Raw genomic sequence first — 23,135 nt, forward strand, 5'->3', positions numbered from 1 at the left:
TTCTGCCTGGCTGTCTCTCCACCTGTGGCTCTATACTTCTACCCGGACATCGCCTTCCAGCCCCGCCGCAGGTATATCCACCGAGGGCTTCGGCGGAAGTTCAACATCAGTGACACTAACCCAATATTTTCCATCTGGTCAAAAACTCGTCGTCCTCCCCGCAAGACTGACCGGGCTGTTGACCACAGTGTGCTGGCCCACCTGGCTAGATCAACTAAGCCTACTGTCAGGCATGGTAACTCCAACATCAAGTTTGGTCTATTAAACATCCGCTCTCTCACTGGTAAGGGACATCTCGTACATGATCTCCTCTGTGATCGTAAGTTGGACTTTCTTTGTTTGACTGAAACGTGGCAACAGCCTAATGACTTTGTTTCTCTCAGTGACTCCACTCCATCTGAGTTTGTTTACACCTGTCAACCTCGCATCTCGGGGGGGGCGGAGGTCTCGCGATAATTCACCGGAGGCACTGGAAAGTTCTCCCTGTCTCTGCCCCTCCCTCCCATTCATTTGAATACACTGCACTACAGCTCCCTGGATCTACCCCCACCATCATATGTACTGTTTATCGGCCACCTAAGCCAAACAAGGAGTTTTTAAATGAATTTTCTGCTCTTCTCACTCATTTCTCTGTACTTTCTCCAAATCTGATAATTGCTGGTGACTTCAATATTCATATGGACAATGATAAAATCCCTCTTTCCAGAGATTTTACCGCCTGTCTGGAAAGTTTTGGGCTTCTACAGTACATAAAATTTCCTACCCATTCCAAAGGTCATATCCTGGATTTGGTCTGTTGTTCTGGCATTACCCCCGCCCATTGTAAAGCCACATTGTTTCCTCAGTCTGATCATATGTTTATTTCTTTTGATGCAAACATAACCGCTTCCAAAACCTGTATCTCTCGTAATATCACTTTTAGGAAAATTAGTAATATCAACCCAGCTGTTTTTTCATCTGCCGTCCATGATTTTCCATCTATCCACTGCTCCTCAACCCCACATGAACTCGTTTGTCATTATAATGTCAACCTTCATAACCTTCTCAACATATTTGCTCCCCTTAAACATCGAACTGTGTCATTTTCCCGTTCAGCTCCATGGTTCACCTCCGACCTGCGTCACCTTAAAGCTAAAGGACGCCAACTCGAACGTCTATTCAAGAAAACCAGACTTACTGTACATAAAGAAATGCACAATGATCATGTTTTGTTTTATAAGGACTGCATTGCCTCAGCCAAATCTGCTTACTACTCTGGTTTAATTAGTTCTAATGAAGGTAACTCCAGGTCCCTCTATTCATTGTTCAGTAAAATTACAAAACCTCCAGACACATTCCCCTCCCACATGTATTCTGTTGATTTTTGCAACTCTCTTATCTCTTTTTTCACTTGTAAAATCTCAGACATTCACCGTCAACTTAACTCTTTAGGAGCTCCTGACTCTGAAGTAGACTTCCTGGTTCCCCCACTGTCTTCCTGTCAGTTATTTTCAAGATTTACTCTTCCCTCCATAACTGACGTATCTAATCTCATTAAAAAATCTAAGTCATCCACCTGTCAACTTGACCCTCTCCCTACTGTGTTAGTTAAAGCCTGTCTTCCCTCGTTAGCACCTCTTATAACCAATATTATTCATTCCTCCCTGAACACTGGAATTGTTCCTGAAGCACTGAAAAAGGCTTCTGTTATCCCAATTCTCAAAAAGCCTGGTGCAGACCCCAATAACTTTGATAATCTTCGCCCTATATCAAATCTCCCCTTCATTTCAAAAATCCTTGAGAAAGTTGTCGCCGCCCAGCTTCATTCACATCTCAATGACCATAATCTCTATGAGCAATTTCAATCTGGTTTCCGCCCCAATCATAGCACAGAAACTGCTCTGTTAAAAATTACCAATGACCTTCTGATGGCAGCTGATTCTGGTCTCCTATCCATTCTCATCCTTCTTGATCTTAGTGCGGCGTTTGATACCATTTCTCACAATATTCTCCTGAACCGGTTAGCTTCCATTGGTATTAGTCATACCCCCCTTGCCTGGTTTACCTCCTATCTCTCAGACCGCACTCAGTTTATCCAATTTAAATCCCATTCTTCTACTCTCTTTCCTGTTTCTGCTGGTGTGCCCCAGGGTTCAGTATTAGGGCCTCTTCTATTCATTATCTATATGCTCCCTCTTGGTTATATATTCCGAAAATATAATATACATTTTCACTGTTATGCCGATGACACCCAGCTCTACCTTTCTTCTAAACCCAATTCATCCCTCCCACCTACCTCCCTTTCAGACTGTCTTATTGAGATTAGATCCTGGTTCTCCTCCAATTTCCTCAAACTTAACAGTAATAAAACTGAAGTTTTACTTGTTGGTACACCATCTATCTTAACCAAATCCCACAGTTTCTCCATTAACATTGAAAACTCTCCCACCCTTCCCTCCCCTCAGGTTAAGAGTCTGGGTGTCATACTTGATAATACTCTTTCATTCCAGTCTCACATTAATTACATAACCTGGTCTGCTTACTTCCATTTACGTAATATTAACCGACTCCGTCCCTTCCTTACCCCCCATGCTGCTGCCATCCTTGTCCATAGTCTTATTACATCCCGTATTGATTACTGTAATTCCCTCCTATTTGGTCTCCCTAAACGGTCCCTCCATAAACTCCAACTTCTTCAAAATTCTGCAGCTCGGGTCATAACCCGTACTCCGTTAAGAGCTCATATTACCCCAGTTCTTCAGCAGCTTCACTGGTTGCCCATAGAAGCCAGGATAAATTTTAAAATCTTACTTCTTACATACAAGTGTATCCATAAATCTGCTCCTTCATATTTGTGTGACCTGCTCCATATCACCACTGTTTCCCGCTCTGAGAGAGCAGGAAACAGTCTGAGAGAGCAGTTTCCCGCTCTCTCAGATCATCATCTGCTATTCAACTTACTGTTCCGTCCTCACACCTTATTACTATGGGGAACAGAGCTTTCAGTCGCTCTGCTCCCCGGCTCTGGAACTCTCTTCCTCCTGCACTAAGAAATATTGACTCCCTCTCCGTATTTAAGTCACAGCTCAAAACACATCTGTTTAAACTGGCTTATTTGCTTTAATGCTGATTTTATCTGTTGTCACGCTGTTTTGTCATTTTAACTTATTTTATGTATATTATGACTACTGTTCCATTTATTAATTGTATTTTTGTAAGGTGACCTTGGGTTTCTGAAAGGCGCCCTCAAATAAAATGTATTATTATTATTATTATTATTATTAGACAACTGGTCATTTGGTTTAGAGGTTTGGCGTTTGTGTTTTAGCATTTGAGAAAAACTGTAATGTAAAACATTATGACCACTTCTTCTCCAGTCATCATAATGACTTACTGTAAGCCTTTTTTTGTTCAGTGTTACACTTACCAAAGACAGTACATAGGCCTACATAAGTGCATTGTAAAAGATTTCAGAATGTTTGTACACAAAATACACAAATATGTGATACCAAATATAATTTACTGTATTTTTCCCACAAAAACAATGTACACAGTGTTCATCCCAACCAACACGAAGTTCGACATACCGTGATCTACATATACAGACAACAGAAGAATTCGCTCAATACAGTTACAGTCAAAACAAAACCAAAAAACCAAAAAACCAATTATGCTGCATCCTTTCTTCTGATACTATCTGGCCACAGCACCACATCCACATCACAAGCAATGTTTTCCTGGGCCAATCAGCAGGGCAAATATCGCTTAGCATTGCGAATCCACCCATGAATAGCATCAACTGCTATATCTCCACATGCATCTTCCATAGCTTGGAGAGGCTATGGAAGGATTTCGGTGATACACTTTCCATCTCCAGGCAGAAAAAAGTCCCTCAATAAGATTGAGGAATGGAGAATATGGAGGGATATAAACAACTAAAAAGTGTGGGTGGGCAGTGAACCAGTCACGAACCAGAGCAGCCTGGTGGAAACTTACGTTGTCCCAAATGACAACATACCTGAGCTGTTCTGGGCTATCTATTTGATCTGGTGGAATAAGTGTGTTGTGTAGGATGTCCAGGAATGTGATCAGATGGGCAGTGTTGTAAGGGACAAGGGTAGCATGGTGATGAATGACACTATGGTTGGAAAATGCTGAACACACTTTATGATATTCCAACCACGCATGCCAGGGACTTCAACAATGGCACGCTGACCAATGGCATTCCTCCCATACATGGGAGACCATAACATGTGATGTGGATGAAGTCCTGTGGCCTGACCCAGCACAGAGGCATGATGCTGAGGCAGAATAAATTATTAATAATAAAAGTTATGATCGATTGCATTTATCTGAATATGCTGTACAAATATATACTTTTTTAATGTATATATAACCTTTTTTTTACTGCAGTTCTTTTTTTGTTAAAATGTGCGTACAAGAATAAATGAATGAATACATAAATATTATTTTCCAGCTACCTCACAGTGTTTTGTATTTATTTCTGTAGTGTGTAATCGTTGCTAAGTTGCGTTTGCACATTGGCTGGTTTTGTGTGGCTTCTGGCACTAGTGGTTGATTTTGAGTAAAGTTAAAATAGTTTTGGGTCAAATGTTTGGTTTTGCAAGACAAGTTAAAGGTTATGTGAGTGTAGCTTGAATTTTACACTTTGTGTTTAGTGTTTTGACACAAAGAGATGAGATTTTAGGAAATGTGTTTTAGCAATTCAGAAAAACTGTAACATGACCTTGTCTCCATGATGTTTGACAGATGGCTCTTTCCCTCTACTTCTGGTACAATTTTAAATTTGTCTTTCTCTGCCCCAAATGTTTTTCTTGAACTGTGTAGGCTTTTTTTTGTCAAAATCTGGCTTTTGTCTTTTTGAGTGTGACCAGCAGTTTGCCCCCTCTGTCTCCTTATCGTGGGCTTAGACTATTTAGCTCTACACGGTTATGTGATGGCAAATGGGATGAGCCGTGTGGAGAAAAAAAAGGAGGATCCAAGCGCAGGCATTCGTGGAGGTGCGAAGGAGGTTTATTGGAAAATAAAGCACAAAGTGAAAATGGCAGAACGGAACTAAAGATAACCTAAACTGGAAGAAACTAAACTATCAAACATGAACACAAACATGACGGCAGGTGAGCAGAGGCATAACGAGGTGGACAGCAGGGTGGATAGACAGACAGACCAGCAACCAGCACACGAGTAGACACGACTTAAATACACACAGAGGAACACAGGGAGATTACACACAGGTGGGGAACACAGCTGGAAGTAATTGACAAGACGAGACAGGAGAAGCAAAACTGAATACACTCACATGTGACACAGACCTTCACAATAAGACAGGAAACAAGAAACAATAACACAAAGACGCAGACTTGACACTGAACTAAACCGACAGTAAACACGAGGGCACAAGAACAAAACCTAAGAACTAAACCCTAAACCAGAATAAACTGAAACATAATTATAATAATAATCAACAAAGCACAACAAGAGAATCAGAATACAATCCATAATGCACAATTAAACAACATCATAAGAACTCAAAATGCTGGGTCAAAATGACCCAAAACCGTGACAGGTTATTTGTTAACCAAGGCAAGAATGTAGGGCTGGCGCCTTCAGTTATTTTAGTAATCTAATCTTTAGTGATCAATGATTCCATTGATTAATTGAGTAGTCAGATAAGAGATACTTTTGTCTTATTAATGAGCAATAAAAAATATTAAAAAGAGAAAAACAATGAACTGCTCGTTGGTTTCCATTTTAGAAATGTTTTAAACTTTAACTGCAGCTGTGAGGGGTTGCAGGAGCTCTTGGCCATCACTGATTTCTCAGTTACATTTTTAGGCTATTTTTATTATTTATTTCTGCATATTTATTTTATTTATTTTTCTAAATATACATAACACCCAGTTTTGGGGGGAAAGAAAGTGGACAAACTAACATGATTTTAAATAAGGAGTGTTTTTAATACTTGGATGAAAATCATTTGAGGTCAATGATGATTTCAAATCTGCTGAAGACAGGCGTTATGATGGTGTAGATAGTAATTAATATTAATAATAATTCAGTGCCCAACCTAACAACTCTCAGGTCAGTGGTTCAGAACACTTATTTCGATTGTTATATTTTTAAATATTAATGTAACTTAATTAACACAATATATTATATTATTCCACTTTCATAGAAAGTGGGATTGTTGCTGTCAGCCTTCAGCAGCTATTTCATTTAAACATGACATCGGACTAAGTTAACAGTTCTTCTGCTTATTTAAACTAAAGTTACTTCTGTAGCTCTACTGCGGTGGATGGAGCCGCTCCAAAGTTTCCTTTTTTTCACGGCAGAGTTTGTTGATCAGGTGGTTTGAGGAAGGAGTCCCACAGAAAAGGTCTGAATGCTCATTACAGAAATAGCACTGCTGTTTTGGATGCTAGAAACATGTTTCCTTCGTTTAGCCTGAGCTCACCATTTGAATAATGGTTCCACGGGTCCGGCTCTTCGTGGTGCGTTTGTTATCCTCTTTAATTGTCTGTCAGACGAGATTTGTCGATGCAGAATTCAAAATTTGTCTCCTAATATTCGGCTTACTGTACATCTATTTTTTTTTCTGCATAAACTACAATTCATGCAAAAGCTTTTTAAGGTTGTCAAGTCCAGACTCACTTGAGTCTTTTTGTTGTTCAGATAAACCAATGTGAGCGCTCAGTTCCTCCTCCTCAGCTCTCCTGCTGTTGTTTTGGCATCTCACTGCTGTTATTTGTTTGTGTTTGCCCATTGTTGGTTCCGCTGGGCCGCGTTTCCTCCATTGTGTCATGACCAAATGTCTAAGTGAGAGCTAACGGAAGGCCTCATGGGGCCAATGAGTGCATGTGTGTGTGTGTTTGAGAGAGAGAGAGTTGTCCTTTTGTTTGTGTACATATCTTAAAACTATGTATATCTATGCATAACTTTTGTCAGTATATAGCTTTGCTTAAAAATATATGCATGCCTGCATGTGTGTATTTGTGTGTGTTTACTCACAGGTTCCCCTGGGTTACACTGAACAGCCTAGAACGGAAAACATGTTGGGCAGATAAATGGCCACCCATACAAACATGCACACCAGGCCCTGTTTACAAACTCACTGGATGAAACACAACCACAGTAGCTTAGGAGGGAAACGGTGTGTGCGCATCAAGAGGTGTGTGTGTGTGTGTAAGCTTACAGTGGCAGAACACACAGAGCCTCTGATAGGAGACTGTACACGCTCATGGAAATGTAATTACTTTAACGCCCCCCCCCCCCCCCCCCACACACACACACACACACAAAGTTCTCACATCACTCCCCAGGACACACAAAAGTTTAACTACCTGACAAAAAGCTACAGAACGCATCAGTTCAACTAAAGAAAAATAATAATGACCTTCTACGGCACGATCAGCGTCCACGACTGTGTCGTTTTGTGCTACATAATTTGCTTCAAACTTGCTGGGTTGTTAGAGTGTTACAGTGGGCCATCTACCAAAAGCTGCCTCCTCCAGGCTGCATGTTAAAGTGTTCTTGGGCAACCTACTGAATCCATGGCTGCATCTGTTGGATGCACTGCAGTGTGAGTGTGAGGTGCAAGTGAATATTAGAGAAAATGCAGTACAAGAACTGGTTCATTTATCATCCACCAAAAAATAAATGTGACCATCCAAAATTAGTTTTTTAGATTCTTTACTGTAAGACAAAGAATCGAATGACCTGAATGAACCTGTAAGACGAGCTTTAGGTCACCACAGTTCACTGGATACTCTTTAATAAAAAGCTTTTATCAGATTTGTTAAAGCTGAAATTTGTGCCTTGGTTATTACTCACATTCAAACAAATCACCAGGTAAGTTCATAATTTAACATATCAAAATTAGCTTCAAGCTCTGATGTATTTAATAATATTTAACTTCTGGCCATTCATTTGAAATATTCCCACAAAATAAGCAAAGTAAAGAGCAGTGGCGCTAAGACAGACTCAGTACACTGTCGTGGTCCTGGGTCTTTCTGCTAGTGTTATATAGCTTCAGTTTTTTCTTCGTTTCCTTGTGATTTAGATTTCCACCTGTACCCTGCACTGTCCTGGCACTTCGACGCTGCGTGTCCTGTACAGTCCCAGCTTCAGCCTGTATTTTCGCTTGCGTCTACTGATGCTGTGTCTGTGGATCCCACCTCAACAGTGAGTGAAATCGACTTTCCCTTCATGCTCACGCTGAGCCTAAAAAAATGAAAACAGAGACTATTGTTCCTAGTTCCATTGTGCCGATATGGAAACTGTGTGCTTTGTTTCAGTAATAAAAAGTTTTGTGTTTCTGAAATATCAACTGGTGTTTATGAGTCAGCCAGTAATAAAATATTGTCTGATGTTTCCGAGCCGGTCTATGATTGTTTTGTTGCAAAGCCAGCTGTTGTAAAGTCTGTGACTTTTGATTCTGAGCCAGCAGACTTAGTTTTTCACATTTCTAAGCCGACTCCTTCAGACACTGCTTGTATTTCTCTGCCAGCTCAGTCAAAGACTATTTCTGTATACTGTGATCCTGAGCTGACCCCAGAAACAGTTCTTATTGCTGAGCCAGGGCCCATCCTGTCTCTGCACCCAGGTCTGTTCCAGGGCCCAACTTGTCCACCCTCCCACTCCTCTTTCTTGCTGATCAGCCAAGTCATTGGATGAGTCTGCAACCCCTGCTAAGCAGCCCCAGCCAGTGTCCATAGAGTATTCTGTGTATTCAGAGCAAAATGCTCTCATTTTCTCTTCCATACCATCAGTGGATGGTATGGGAGGGATGCTGAGGGATAACTACTTCTGGTAAAAAGTTCTTCATTCGTCTATTTCAAGCTAATCTACTAAATGGATACAGCTGATCCCCCCCACTACATGCCCGCCGCAGCAAACCTCCACCCGCCCAACTCCTGCTAAACAGGTGACAACAGATTTAAGAGCGACAGGACTCAATGCTGCTGAATCTTTGATTTTATTTATTTTTTGCTGTGTTTTACTTGTAAAACATGATTTTATTTTATATGCTGGAAAATGCAGACAATAGGTTTAAATATTGGGCAGTATGGTGGAACGAATAAAACAAGTTTTAAAAAGAGACTTTTTCATTTGATTACATTTTAAATGATGATTATGCAGAAAAAACAGAATTGGGCTGAAAGGTCTATTCAGGTTGTGTATCATGTTTTTTAAAAGTAACTAAGTAACTAATTACTTTTGAAAATAAGTAATCGGTAAAGTAGCATGATTACTTTTTTGGAGACGTAATCAGTAATTACTTACTAATTACTGTTTTCAAGTAACTTGACCAACACTGCTCCTGACAAATCAAAAGAAAAAAACATTGAATGTCACATTGTATCTATGAGGTTTAATTTGTATCATTTTCGCTACATCCAGCATGTTCTTTGCAATTTATGGGTTCAGTATGAATTTGTGCAATGTTTGTGAAAGCTGGTGTGAAGCATGCCTCCAGTAACAGTGATTTCCTGTGAGTCTGCAGCACAACAGGATGAATCCTTGTTACTGACAGCAGGACGTCACCATACAGTACAGTCTAATGAAGTCCAAGCAGCTTCTTCATGGGGACACTGCCCTGCACAAAAACACATGGAGAGGTGAGGAAAGCTTTTTTTTTTACTTAGAGAGAGACACAAAGAGTTGAGAGACCAAATATGACACACAGGAGGAAAAAGCAGAATGAGATGATGAAGTTTCATCATCAATGTCCGATGTGTGACTGATAAACACTCCTGCACGTCCTGTCTGAAAGGTAATCTCAAGTCCAAAGGTTTTCAGATAAGCACAATTAGACTGATACACACATCAAAGGAAAGGAACAGATTACATGACTGATACAATTCAACTTTATTTATATAGCACATTTAAAACCAAAGGTACACCAAAGTACTGATGAAGAAAGATAAATCAGGCTTTAATGTAAAATCTTAGTTTAGTTTTTAGTTAGTTCCCTTTTTCCTGACCAATCACATGTGTGCTCAGCTTGCCTAGGTCTGAATCTTTCTCAATGATATCTGGCTTGGTTAATCCATACAAACATCACTCATCAGCAGCAGTCGTCACTGCCTTTGAGTAGCTATGCTATGCTGGCATCGTCCCTGTCATTGTATTAGGGTTAGCTAAAATCTGCCACCTGCAGCTTCATATTCCTTAAGAACAGTGTCATTGTATCAGTCCTGTCCTTTACCTTGCAGGGAGGAGTGAATCAGTGTAGATGATGAAAGTGCAGGAATCAGTAATCCAGTAAACATTAGCTCATTAGTAACCTCTTTATTCTGCTGCAATCACAGAAACACAGAGGCACCAGTTTTTACAAGTTGCTGCGCTATTTTCATTTACACCCGACTGTATTGACCTGAGGACCATGCTTCAACATCTATCACTGCAGAATCGCAGTCTGTGCATGTTCACGCAAAGGGATGAAAAAAAGGGAGAAGGAGAGTTGGAGAAACTCAATCCTTCTGTCACCTTTCAGAGTCAGTAACCTCTTTGTGTGTGTGTGTGTTATTCTGCCAAGAAAAGGAAACTTAAATCAGCAATTAAAGTAAATAATTAACCAGCTTTACTATGTATTATTAATGAGACGGCCTAATTGCCTCCTGCTTTAAATGGACAGATAATGCCTGAAGACAGATATAGATAGATGGAAGGCACGGGAGCAAAGGTAAAGACAAGCCGATGAAGAAATGAGCAGCAGAGGTGGATGTGATGATAAGTGGCAGTAAAAGGATGAATAAATAAAAAAGAAATAAACCAGAAAATAAGGTAGAAGTAGAAGATGTGAGGGATGAAAAAAGACAAGAATGTTAAATGGCCTGTATTTATATAGAGCTGTACTTAGTCCCTAAGGACCCCAAAGTGCTTTACACTACATTCAGTCATCCACCCATTCACACACTGGTGATGGCGGCTACGTTGTAGCCACAGCCACCCTGGGGCGCACTGACAGAGGCGAGGCTGCCGGACACTGGCGCCACCGGGCCCTCTGACCACCACCAGTAGGCAACGGGTGAAGTGTCTTGCCCAAGGACACAACGACCGAGACTGTTGGAGCCGGGGCTCAAACCGGCAACCTTCTGATTACAAGGCGAACTGCCAACTCTTGAGCCACGATCGCCCCAAGACAAAGAGACATGAGGAGACGAAAACTAACAGCAGGGAAAGACAGAAAGAGTCGGCTAGAATGAAGAGAAAGGGATGTGAAAAGTCATCTTGTGTGCTGACCATCGCCTGGATAGTCATTCATTTTTGCTTAAAATAGTGTCGAACATGAAATAATGACTGATAGTCACATGTTGGACTGCTTACATCAAGGTGTCTGTTTAAATGTTTGGACTAAAAAATATCTGAATTCTTTTCCCCAAAAGAATCAATGAAAACAAAGTGAAATGTATCAGTGTACTTTTCCTCCTCTTCAGCACTCAGTATGTCTGTATCCAATGTTTCAGACAGGGCTCTGTTAACTGCACCAGTGTGTATGAGCTAGCAGCAAGCCTTTTAGCAGTATCTACATGTTATTGGATTAAGATCATGTTAACTACATTAACACCTAACAGAACATCTCCACACAGCAAAACACACCACCCTTTTAGCTTCTCACATTATGTGTGTGTGTGTGTGTGTGTGTGTGTGTGTGTGTGTGTGTGTGTGTGTGTCTGATAAACACTTTAAAGTTCAAACACCAGCAGCTCAAACCTGACAAAATCACACACCAATCCCTCCTCTCTTCAGAAAAACATATCATGTAACTGTGACCCGAGCCATGAGTGTAATGTATGTCAGGAGAAACTCTGGATTTAATCCATCTTGTGAAAAACACTTTTTTCCCCAAAATTTTGGTGTTGTTTCATAATGTGTCGTTGTCAGTGCTAAAAGAAAATCATTCAAACTTAATAATGAGAAAGGAGATTATTGTCTTACTCACCTTGACTCTGCCGGGTGCTTTTCATGCTGGTATCAGAGAGGAATGAGTATGGGCATCTCTTCAGATCTTGATAAGTCGGCAGATGTAACCTATGCACTTTAGACACAGCTGTGGAAACTGAAGACAAGCATGTTAATCTTTATGACCGAGGACTGAGCAGAGACATTAAGAGAGATATGACGAGGTGTCGTAAAATCTGAGCGATACAGAGTAAAAGTCTAAACTCACATGCACAAGTTTTGAGTACACAACTTTGTGATCATGTTAAAGCTAAAGATGATTTTCAACATTATTAATTTTAACTACAAAATTTAATTTAATTCTTATTTCTGTTAAAACAAACTTCCCCATCTTACAGGACATCATAAGTATGCGGCACATTTCAGGGTGCTTAAGTACTGCGTAAGCAATTTGCTGCAGAAAATATGCATAAGAAGGATAGTGAATATAATGGATAAAGTATGCTGAAACTGGAGCTTCTATGGAGAAGGAAAAGAGAAAGACCACAGAGGAAGTTCAGGGACATTTTTGGGAAGTAAGGAATTTGCTCATCAATAAAACTTGTTTTATTAGTCTTTTTGTAGTCAACTGTATTCCATAAAAATAATACAAAAATCAACAGTTGCGTGTTTTAACAGATTTTGTATTTATAGGAATATTGTGTTAAAACATCACCTCTTTCAGTACGTTAATATTGTTTCACTTTAAATAATGCACCATAAAGCAGAATTATTATCACAACAACAGCTAAAGTTCACCAGTGTGTGAATGTGTGTGTGAATGGGTGGATGACTGGATGTGTAAAGCCCTTTGGGGTCCTTAGGGACTGTTAAAGCGCTATATAAATACAGGCCATTTACCATTTAAAATGTATTATAAGCGTGCTGCTAATGTATAACAAGAAATGTTCTACTGACTATATCTACTTTAATTCAAAAAAGGTGTGTTCATTTTTACGTGTGTATATATCAAGTGCATAGAAATAAACTGCATAGCAGGAACTTCCTGGTTTTTTATGGCATACGGTTTCACAGCTAAAATGTTATTTATTGAGGCGTTGTGTTATCATGCTGAACTGCACAAGCACAAAAGGATTGATGGATAACTGGATGTTACCATATTAAAACACAAACACACAAATAATTTTACCTCCTCACTACGTACGACTCTGGATACTGTAGCTCCTGTGAAAACTAAGGCCTCAAATCCAAAGTCCCTGACTCCGTGGTATAATTCTCAAACACGTAGCCTAAAGCAGATAACTCGTAAGCTGGAGAGGAAATGGCGTGTCACAAATTTAGAGGATCATCATTTAGCCTGGAGAAATAGTTTGCTGCTTTATAAGAAAGCCCTCCGCAAAGCCAGAACATCTTACTATTCGTCACTGATTGAAGAAAATAAGAACAACCCCAGGTTTCTCTTCAGCACTGTAGCCAGGCTGACAAACAGTCAGAGCTCTACTGAGCCAACAATCCCTTTAACGTTAACTAGTAATGACTTCATGAACTTCTTCACTAATAAAATTTTTATCATTAGAGAAAAAATTACCAATAATCATCCCACAGATGTAATATTATCTACAGCTACTCTTAGTACCATCGATGTTAAGTTAGACTCTTTTTCTCCAATTGATCTTTCTGAGTTAACTTCAATAATTAATTCCTCCAAACCATCAACGTGTCTTTTAGACCCCATTCCTACAAAACTGCTCAAAGAAGTCCTGCCATTAATTAATTCTTCGATCTTAAATATGATCAACCTATCTCTAATAATCGGCTATGTACCACAGGCCTTCAAGGTGGCTGTAGTTAAACCTTTACTTAAAAAGCCATCTCTAGACCCAGCTGTCTTAGCTAATTATAGGCCAATCTCCAACCTTCCTTTCATATCAAAAATCCTTGAAAGAGTAGTTGTCAAACAGCTAACAGATCATCTGCAGAGGAATGGCTTATTTGAAGAGTTTCAGTCAGGTTTCAGAGCTCATCACAGCACAGAAACAGCTTTAGTGAAGGTTACAAATGATCTTCTTATGGCCTCTGACAGTGGACTCATCTCTGTGCTTGTCCTGCTAGACCTCAGTGCTGCGTTCGATACTGTTGACCATAATATCCTATTAGAGCGATTAGAACATGCTGTAGGTATTACAGGTACTGCACTGCAGTGGTTTGTATCATATCTATCTAATAGACTCCAGTTTGTACATGTAAATGGAGAGTCCTCTTCAGACACTAAGGTCAATTATGGTGTTCCACAGGGTTCAGTGCTAGGACCAATTCTATTTACATTATACATGCTTCCCCTAGGCAACATCATTAGAAGACATAGCATAAATTTTCACTGCTATGCAGATGACACGCAGCTCTATCTATCCATGAAGCCAGGTAACACACACCAATTAGTTAAACTGCAGGAATGTCTTAAAGACATAAAGACCTGGATGGCCGCTAACTTTCTGCTTCTTAATTCAGATAAAACTGAGGTTATTGTACTCGGCCCTGAAAATCTTAGAAATATGGTATCTAAGCAGATTCTTACTCTGGATGGCATTACCTTGGCCTCCAGTAACACTGTGAGAAACCTTGGAGTCATTTTTGACCAGGACATGTCCTTCAATGCACATATTAAACAAATATGTAAGACTGCTTTCTTCCATTTGCGCAACATCTCTAAAATTAGAAATATCCTGTCTCAGAGTGATGCTGAAAAACTAGTTCATGCATTTATTACTTCCAGGCTGGACTACTGTAATTCACTATTATCAGGAAGTCCTAAAAACTCGCTGAGAAGCCTTCAGCTAATCCAAAATGCTGCAGCAAGAGTCCTGACAGGGACTAGAAAGAGAGAGCATATTTCTCCTGTTTTGGCTTCCCTTCATTGGCTTCCTGTTAAATCCAGAATTGATTTCAAAATCCTGCTCCTCACATACAAGGTCTTAAATAATCAGGCCCCATCTTATCTTAATGACCTTGTAGTACCATATCACCCTATTAGAGCACTTCGCTCTTGCACTGCAGGCCTACTTGTTGTTCCTAGAGTATTTAAAAGTAGAATGGGAGGCAGAGCCTTCAGTTTTCAGGCCCCTCTTCTGTGGAACCAACTTCCAGTTTGGATTCGGGAGACAGACACTATCTCTACTTTCAAGATTAGGCTTAAAACTTTCCTTTTTGCTAAAGCATATAGTTAGGGCTGGACCAGGTGACCCTGAATCCTCCCTTAGTTATGCTGCAATAGACGTAGGCTGCCGGGGATTCCCATGATGCATTGAGTTTTTCCCTTCCAGTCACCTTTCTCACTCACTATGTGCTAATAGACCTCTCTGCATCGAATCATATCTGTTATTAATCTCTGTCTCTCTTCCACAGCATGTCTTTCATCCTGTTTTCCTTCTTTCACCCCAACCGGTCGCAGCAGATGGCCGCCCCTCCCTGAGCCTGGTTCTGCCGGAGGTTTCTTCCTGTTAAAAGGGAGTTTTTCCTTCCCACTGTCGCCAAAGTGCTTGCTCATAGGGGGTCATATGATTGTTGGGTTTTTCTCTGTATTTATTATTGTGCTATCTACTGTACAATATAAAGCGCCTTGAGGCGACTTTTGTTGTGATTTGGCGCTATATAAATAAAATTGAATTGAATTGAATTGAAATATTTTATTTAAATGACTGTAGTATATTAAAACATTAACTGACACGATGTGTGAATTACAGTTTCAGTAAACCTCAAATATTTTTGTCCTCAGTATATCAGTTTGGTTATTTTATTTTGTTAATCAAAGAGCAGGTAGGGTGATGTCATTTCCTTTCAGTAGCAGAAGCTGTTGTTGCTCAGCATTGCTTTGCTCTCTAAACAAAAGGCTTGAAATAGCATACTACAAAAATATTTAGAAATGTAGCACACAGACTGGATCTGTAATATATTTATTCAATCACAGCGCCCTTGTCCCGCACAGATATCAGTCTTCTCTTGTTGTAGTGGATGGATTGCCTATGCCAACCAAAGCCGCTTAATAACAAACATTTCTCAGCTAGTATTTTAATAATAATAACAACAATAACAAAATAAACTGTAAGTAAGTTGACAAAACTAATTTAAAAAAAATACCTTATTATTATTATTATGATGAGGTTGATACAGTTTAATCTAATGTATAAAAATGTGAAAATTCAAACTGACAGACTTTGCCTTCTTATTTCTAGCAGGTTTTCATTACAAGCTGGCAAGAACAGCAAACTCCCCACACATCGTTTTCAAACCCCGCAGTCTTTTGCTACTCAGGTTGAACATGATATATAAGTCACTTAGACAACTTAAAAATGTTACTGTTTGGTTTTTTTCAGTGATTTCTTTGTTCCTGAGTAAACCAGTTTGGCTGAGATTAAAGTTATAGTTTTTACACAGCTGAATAAACGTCAAACAGAAAACTGATTAAACAGAAGTGTGAGAGTCGAGAGTTTACGCCAGTGTCCTGTTATAATTTAGATAGCAAGGAGCAGACGGCCGAGTTTATTAAACTCCACCGAGACAGCGGTGACGCAAATCTGAAGGCTAGACCGTCCAATTTCACAGCCGCTCAAAGGATGCGGCCTAGGAATTGTGCTGGAGGTTTCTTCCTGTTAACAGGGAGTTTTTCCTTCCCACTGTCACCAAAGTGCTTGCTCACAGGGGGTCATATGATTGTTGGGTTTTTCTCTGTTTTCTTTGTATTATTGAAGGGTCTATCTTACAATGTAAAGCACCTTGAAGCAATTGTTGTTGTGATTTGGAGCTATATAAATAAAATTGAATTGAACTGAAAATATCACTTTCACTTTTTAGACAAACAGGTCAGTTTGTCAGTGAAAGAGAGCCACTACTGACCTTTTTGACATAACACAATTAATAATTTAGGATGAATTGATTTATCAATAATTAAGTACATGGATATCACAGAGGGAATATGATATGGTCTGCAAGTTGTTTAAATTGTTAAACACACTGATCAAATTAACGTTGTCAAATTTGTGGTTTTGTGTGACAGTCATACATAGAGATTCACTTCAATGTCATGTGTGGGAAAAAAACTATCAAATATTATTGCATGAATTATTAAAATCCTGGAATCATTGTGTGCACAACTACACTAGTAAATTCATTAGGTGTGAGTGCTGAAACTACAATCTATTCAGCCAATCATATGGAAATAACTTGTTTATTTTGTGTTTAGGCACAGAGACAAGTTCAAAGCAGGATCAAAAAGGGGAAGAAAGGTCATTTAATTGATTCTGAATGTGGCATGATTGTTCAGATTTACTGTAATTTTCCAACACAACCACCTCTAGAGTTTACAGAGAATGGTCCAACAAAATGAGAGGCTATCCAGTGACCAGTAGTCACTCTATGAAAATACCTTGTTTGTTTGGATGTTTCCAGCAAGAGAAGCTGATGCCAAATTTCAAATCTTAAATCATTGCAGACTGGTTTTAAGTATGACAATGAGTTCACTCTATTCAAATGGCATTGACCAAGCATTGCACCAACTGTATAATGCTATCATGTCAACATGGCATAAAAATCTCTGAGGAGTTTCCAGCACCTTGTTAAATCTGTGCTACAGTTCTGCAGGAAAAAAGGGGTTCAGTCCACCACTTGCAAGGTATACCAAATGAAGTGGCCAGTGAGTATAGTAGTAATACTTGGTTTCCATCCATCCATTGTTACCTAAAGCAATTTCACCCCGGTTCTTTTTATTCCTCAGGCCTCCAGAGACGACAATGGACTCAGTAGTCATTTCACAAAACCTTTATTCATCTTTAGTTACGCATGCACCTTCTAGAAGGGGAGACGTACAGGGCCGGTGTCCCTCTGCAAATCTCAACCTCTTTGTTTGTTTCTACCAGTTTTATAGAAGCGACCCCATCGTCTCTGTATATGTGACTTCCTGCCAGTCATAAAAGTCCATCTCCCCTCACCCAAGCTACACCAAATTCCTCTACAAAACATACAAAACACAGTTAACAGATTACAAGCAGTGAGACCCCCACTCTGCATCCACTGGCCTCCTGTTGTCTTACTTTTACCGCTAAGCATGTGGAGAGTCTCCTGCAAGCCTACTTCTAAATTTTGATAGTTATGAGCTTTTATTACATTCAGGGACAAGGGTAACAGACGTCTCCTCTCTTTCCTATCTGTTCCATACAGTCCTAGCATCCCCCAACTGTAGCTTCCTGTCTCCTTTTATGACAGGCAGACCCCCAGTGTCAATAAATTCCTCTCCCTCTACACAATTACACACACTCTCAGGCCTATAGCTAAACCAAACTCGAACACACATTCACAAATCCTTTACCTATTGCTCTGATCTACAGCTGGATCCCCTCAAGCAAATTTAAGCACCTTATATTATAATTATGTTTTCTTTTACTCACACCATCCATCCATCCATCTTCTTCCGCTTATCCAGGGCAAGGTCGCAGGGGCAGCAGCCTAAGCAGAGAAGCCCAGACCTCCCTCTCCCCAGCCACCTCCTCCAGCTTGTCTCCTCCCAGTGGGACATGCCCAGAATACCTCACCCAGGAGGCATCCTTATCAGATGCCCAAACCACCTCAGCTGGCTCCTTTTGATGTGGAGGAGCAGCGGCTCTGAGCCCCTCCCAAATGGCTGAACTTCTCACCCTATCTCTAAGGGAGAGGCTAGCCACCCTTTGGAGGAAGCTCATTTCTGCTGCTTGTATCCGCGATCTTGTTCTTCCGGTCACTACCCACAGCTTGTGACCATAGGTGAGATTCTGAGACCACCCAGGTGAAAGCCTTCTGCCACTTGGCTATGCCTAGAAATTCTGTCCATAAAGATTATGAACAGAATCAGTGACAAAGGGAAGGCCTGGCAGAGTCCATCACCCACCAGAAACGGTCCGACTTATTGCCAGGATATAAGGATCGAATGGCCCGTTTGTAAAAGCCCAACATAAAATGCATGATTTCAAACTTGTCAGTCTTACAGTCTTAATACTTTTGAGTGTCCAAATGATAACGAGAAAGATTTATTTCACATCAATTTTTGAAACTGCTTATTTAATTCATGGTTGTAGGAGGGTAGAACCTATGCCAACTGTCATGGGACAAATGATTCATTTTGATTTTAGTGCTAAAGGAAAAAAAATTCTTAAAAACTGCTGAAAATGTTACATTTTCAATTGTCTGTACAGATGGACATTACTTGTGCTATCCTATTAGCTGGGATGATGTTGCAAAATTAAAAGACACAAATGCCAAACTGAAAAAAGATACACAACTTGTGATTTCCATGATGTTTTACAGTATTGTTTAAGTATTTTACTAATATTTCTAAAGCTCCTTTTTAAGGGTTAAGAAATAATTTCATGTTCTTGTTTTTAATTAATGTTTGAAAACAACTCACCTCTCCATCCGAGTTATTATAGGCTCGGATGAGCCCATGCCTTGCAAAGTTTGATTGTATTTATGAATGTATAATTTCAAAATTAAAGGGAGAACAGTTCTTATTACTATCATTTTTCTATTTAATATAACACACCGTTGAATAGCCTACAGACCAAGAAAGACAATTCCTTGAACATCATGTGTCATCAATGAGACCTTGTACACACGTGTGTCTTTCCAAATTATGTCCAATCACCTGAGGTTACCACAGCAGGACAGCAGGAAGTTTTACAGATTGATGATTAATGGAAACAGGATCTACCTGAGCTCAGTTTTGATTGTCATAGCAATGGTTGTAAGTACTTACTGACATGTCTAATTTTGTTTTTTATTTTGAAAAAAATTGCAAGAAGTTCAAGCAAAGGTTTTTTCACTTCATTATGGCGTACTGTGTGTAGAATTTTAAGGTGAAAAATTAATTTTGGATTAAGGCTGTAACATGACAAACTGTGGAACAAGTGAAGTGCTGTGAATATTTTCCAGATGCACTGTAACTGATGCCACAACCATTTTGTGGTCTGTGGGTTGCATTCTCTTTCTTCACTTCTCTGTTTTTGCCTGCTCGTCCACTGTCTCTGTCTCTCTTCTGGTTTGTCAGGATACACAGAGTTGTGGTCAAAGGCAACTGTAAGAGACCGAGGCAGAGAAGTAAACACCGCATCCCAGTGAGGCTGATGTCAAATATGTTTTCTTTTTTAACAAACTCTTTCTTCTCTCTCTCTCTTACTCTCTCTCTCACACACACACACACACACACACACACACACACACACACACACACACACACACACACACAGTGACTTGTGAAAATCTGCATGTCAGTGCAGTCGGCTGACGAGGGTTTGGTTATGAAGCCTTTGGTTTATATCAGCCTCACAACACTCACTGACAGCGTGTAACCAGTGTGATCAGCGGGGTACTAGACTTTCTGACTAATAGGTCACAATGCGTGAAGGTGAACAGTGTACTGTCTGATGTGCTCTCCTCTTCTACTGGATCTCCCCGGGATTGCCGCCTCTCACCCTTCTGTTCATTCTGTACATGAATGACATGGATGCATGCATGCTGTGGGTGGGAAGAAGGCTAAATCCAAGTCCAAGATCAGGAGAGCAAAAGCAGTGACTCACAGGGTGAGACGGAGCACCTAGGTCAGGATGAGCACCTCCATTACGGCCTCATCCATGTCCACCCCCAAGGCCACCTCCACGCTGGCCAGCGACACCAGTGCGGTGGCCGGCCTGTCCGCCTCTAGCACCAGCCTGTCCCACCTGTCCTGACTGCAGGAGAAGAACGAGCTCCAGGGCCTCAACAACCGCGTCGCCAACTACATCCAGTGGGTGCAGGAGAGCAAGTGCTCCTACCTTCTGCTGAAGCTTGAGTAGAAGGAGGAGGACATGAGCAGCTTGCAGAGGCTGTAGGATGAGGAGCTGGCCGACGCCAGGAAGTCCCTGGACGACAAGGCCCAGGAGAAGGCACAGCTGCAGATTGTCTGGTCACTCTGATGAATTTCTCTGTTTATATCACTCTGGTCACTTGTTTACCCTACCAGTCTTCACAAAACAACATTTTTCTCTGCTTATTTCTAGCCATCTTTTCCATGATAATCATATATGTATTTATGAGCACTTTCAGGCAACTTACAGTGTCTCGCAATAAGGGAAAAACCCAAACAAAAAATAATGGCGTTCACATGGAACCCCCTCCCAAACGCGTGCAAACCCACTATTCACTAGCTGGGCCCACGTCCTCATTTGAGGTTTGACAGCATTTTAATAGGTAAAAGTGAATGCTTTGACATGAATTGAGCTGTTGTTTGGGCAAGGCCTCGAAGGGGACTGGCGATGGCTCCTGGACCTGGCAGATCCCCAAATAGAAGCGAAGAAGTTGAAAAATAGAGAACAAGGAGGGAGGGAGGGTGAGGCAAGTAAATGAGAATGATCAGCTTGCAGAACTGGGGTAACCTATATAGATGACAGCCGGAAGGAGTGTGTTTGGAGGTGTGGTCCTGCTCCTGAAATTCCGATACATAATCTCCAATTTGAACCCCGAAACACTGTACCTTCAGCTTGCCCAGCTGCTCTTTTAATCGGCAACCGCAGGGCAAGTGCACGCTCGGCTTTTAAGGTAAGTGACAATGTATCTGGAGATGTGAAGGCACCTCCAGGTTGTCAGAAGGCAAGTAATTTAGTGGCTTGCATTCCAACCAGGCAAGCCACTACATTGAGCTTGCCTGGTCGGTGTCGGATGGTGAATGTGAAGGGCGGTAGTGAGAGGTACAATCGTCATAGCAACTGCATCATGTCAGCTGGCTGTTGTGGTCCTTCATTAAATTGATCCAGGTGAGCACTCAGTGGTCAGTTTCCAGCTTAAATTTCCGTCCAAAGTAAATAATATCTGAGTTTCTCCAGTGCTACTTTCAAGGCTGTTTGCGGGCAGGCAGGATAAAGGACCCAATATGCAGACTTGTGGAGGCAGAATTCAAAGTCCACTGCTTTATTGGAGGCAAAGTCAAAAAACAGGACAAGGTCCGGAAACTGAACCTGAAACAAACCACACAGGCCCAAATGAGGGTGAGCAGACGTTAACGACGCAACTTCCCACTGTCGCCAAAGTGCTTGCTCATAGGGGGTCATATGATTGTTGGGTTTTTCTCTGTATCTATTATTGTACGATCTACTGTACAATATAAAGCGCCTTGAGGTGACTGTTGTTGTCATTTGGCGCTATATAAATAAAATTGAATTGAATTGAATTGAATTGAATTGATGGCCAAGGCCTCCTTCTCCACAGTTGAGTATTTGGTTTCCCATGGCAGGAGCTTCCGGCTTAGGTATAGGACTGTTTCTTCTCCAGGGTCTTCTTGGGCCAGTACTGCTCCAAGGATGATTGTGGAGGCACCTACATTATGAAGATATTTCGAATGTGCCTGTGCATCTCCTGCATTTATCATGATTCAGTAAAGGACTAGATGTCACAATCCCGGATAATGCATTGCTTTTAATTGAGAAAATCTTGAGTGATGGCTGTTATGAGGAAAAGCAGCCCAGAAACTTTACCAGCAGTACACATCGTTATGTGCCTCAACTTTCGTTCTTTTACCCAAGCTAACCTGCCATTTTTCCTTGGTTAGGTTTAGGGATTAGAGATCTGATCTAAATTACTAAAATTTGGGACACATCGTCAGTAGTGGACCTTGGATTCATCGGGTGTTTCAGCCATTATCACTAGACACCCTCATCCAAGGAGGCCCTGCCAGGGTTGATCAGGCCCCGGAGTGTGTCACTGGTTTATGTTAAATTGTTATTTCTTCTTTATTCTGTTTAGTTTTCTACAGTTTATTCTATCTATTCACTGCAACTGAGAAGTACTTACCTCTTTAACATTTATGGAGCCTCATTCCTTCAAAGGGACAGAAAATGTGACAGAGAGGAGTAAGACAAGTAAGTAAGATAAGATAGGAGAGAGCAGAGAGGAGAGCCAGAAGGGGGGCGCCCGATCTGGCTTCCCACACCTCCCCGCCGGATCAGGCTGTACGCTCTACCTCCCCACTGCCTCCCAGAAAAGGGAAGAAGAGCGGAACATTTTTCATTCTTCTTTTTAGTTTTACTACCATGAGGTTAACTGCACAGTCCCCAGGATGCCCTGAGACAGCTGCATCAGTCAACCAGCAAAACTTCTAATGTTATTCTTTACCCTTTCGACAACCCCTGTTGAGGTACGCCCACCACGAGTCGGTCAATCCTTGGCATGTGTATCGTGGT

The 23,135-nt window shown here is 40.8% G+C and overlaps 2 protein-coding genes across 3 annotated transcripts in view; one reads left to right on the forward strand and one right to left on the reverse strand.

Annotated features, from left to right (window-relative positions):
- Positions 1-23,135, reverse strand: part of LOC109197015 (ATP-dependent DNA helicase PIF1) — a 933,009-nt gene that overhangs the window by 527,671 nt on the left and 382,203 nt on the right. The gene's annotated exons all lie outside the window — the stretch shown is intronic.
- LOC112843744 (uncharacterized) lies at positions 14,232-15,128 on the forward strand (the record flags this gene model as incomplete). Its single annotated transcript, XM_025902698.1, has 1 exon — positions 14,232-15,128. A coding segment is annotated over one exon (897 nt), but the record flags the coding sequence as incomplete, so codon positions are not given.

This window comes from Oreochromis niloticus, linkage group LG23 (genome assembly GCF_001858045.2).
Source record: "Oreochromis niloticus isolate F11D_XX linkage group LG23, O_niloticus_UMD_NMBU, whole genome shotgun sequence".
NCBI classification, from domain to species: Eukaryota; Metazoa; Chordata; class Actinopteri; order Cichliformes; family Cichlidae; genus Oreochromis; species Oreochromis niloticus.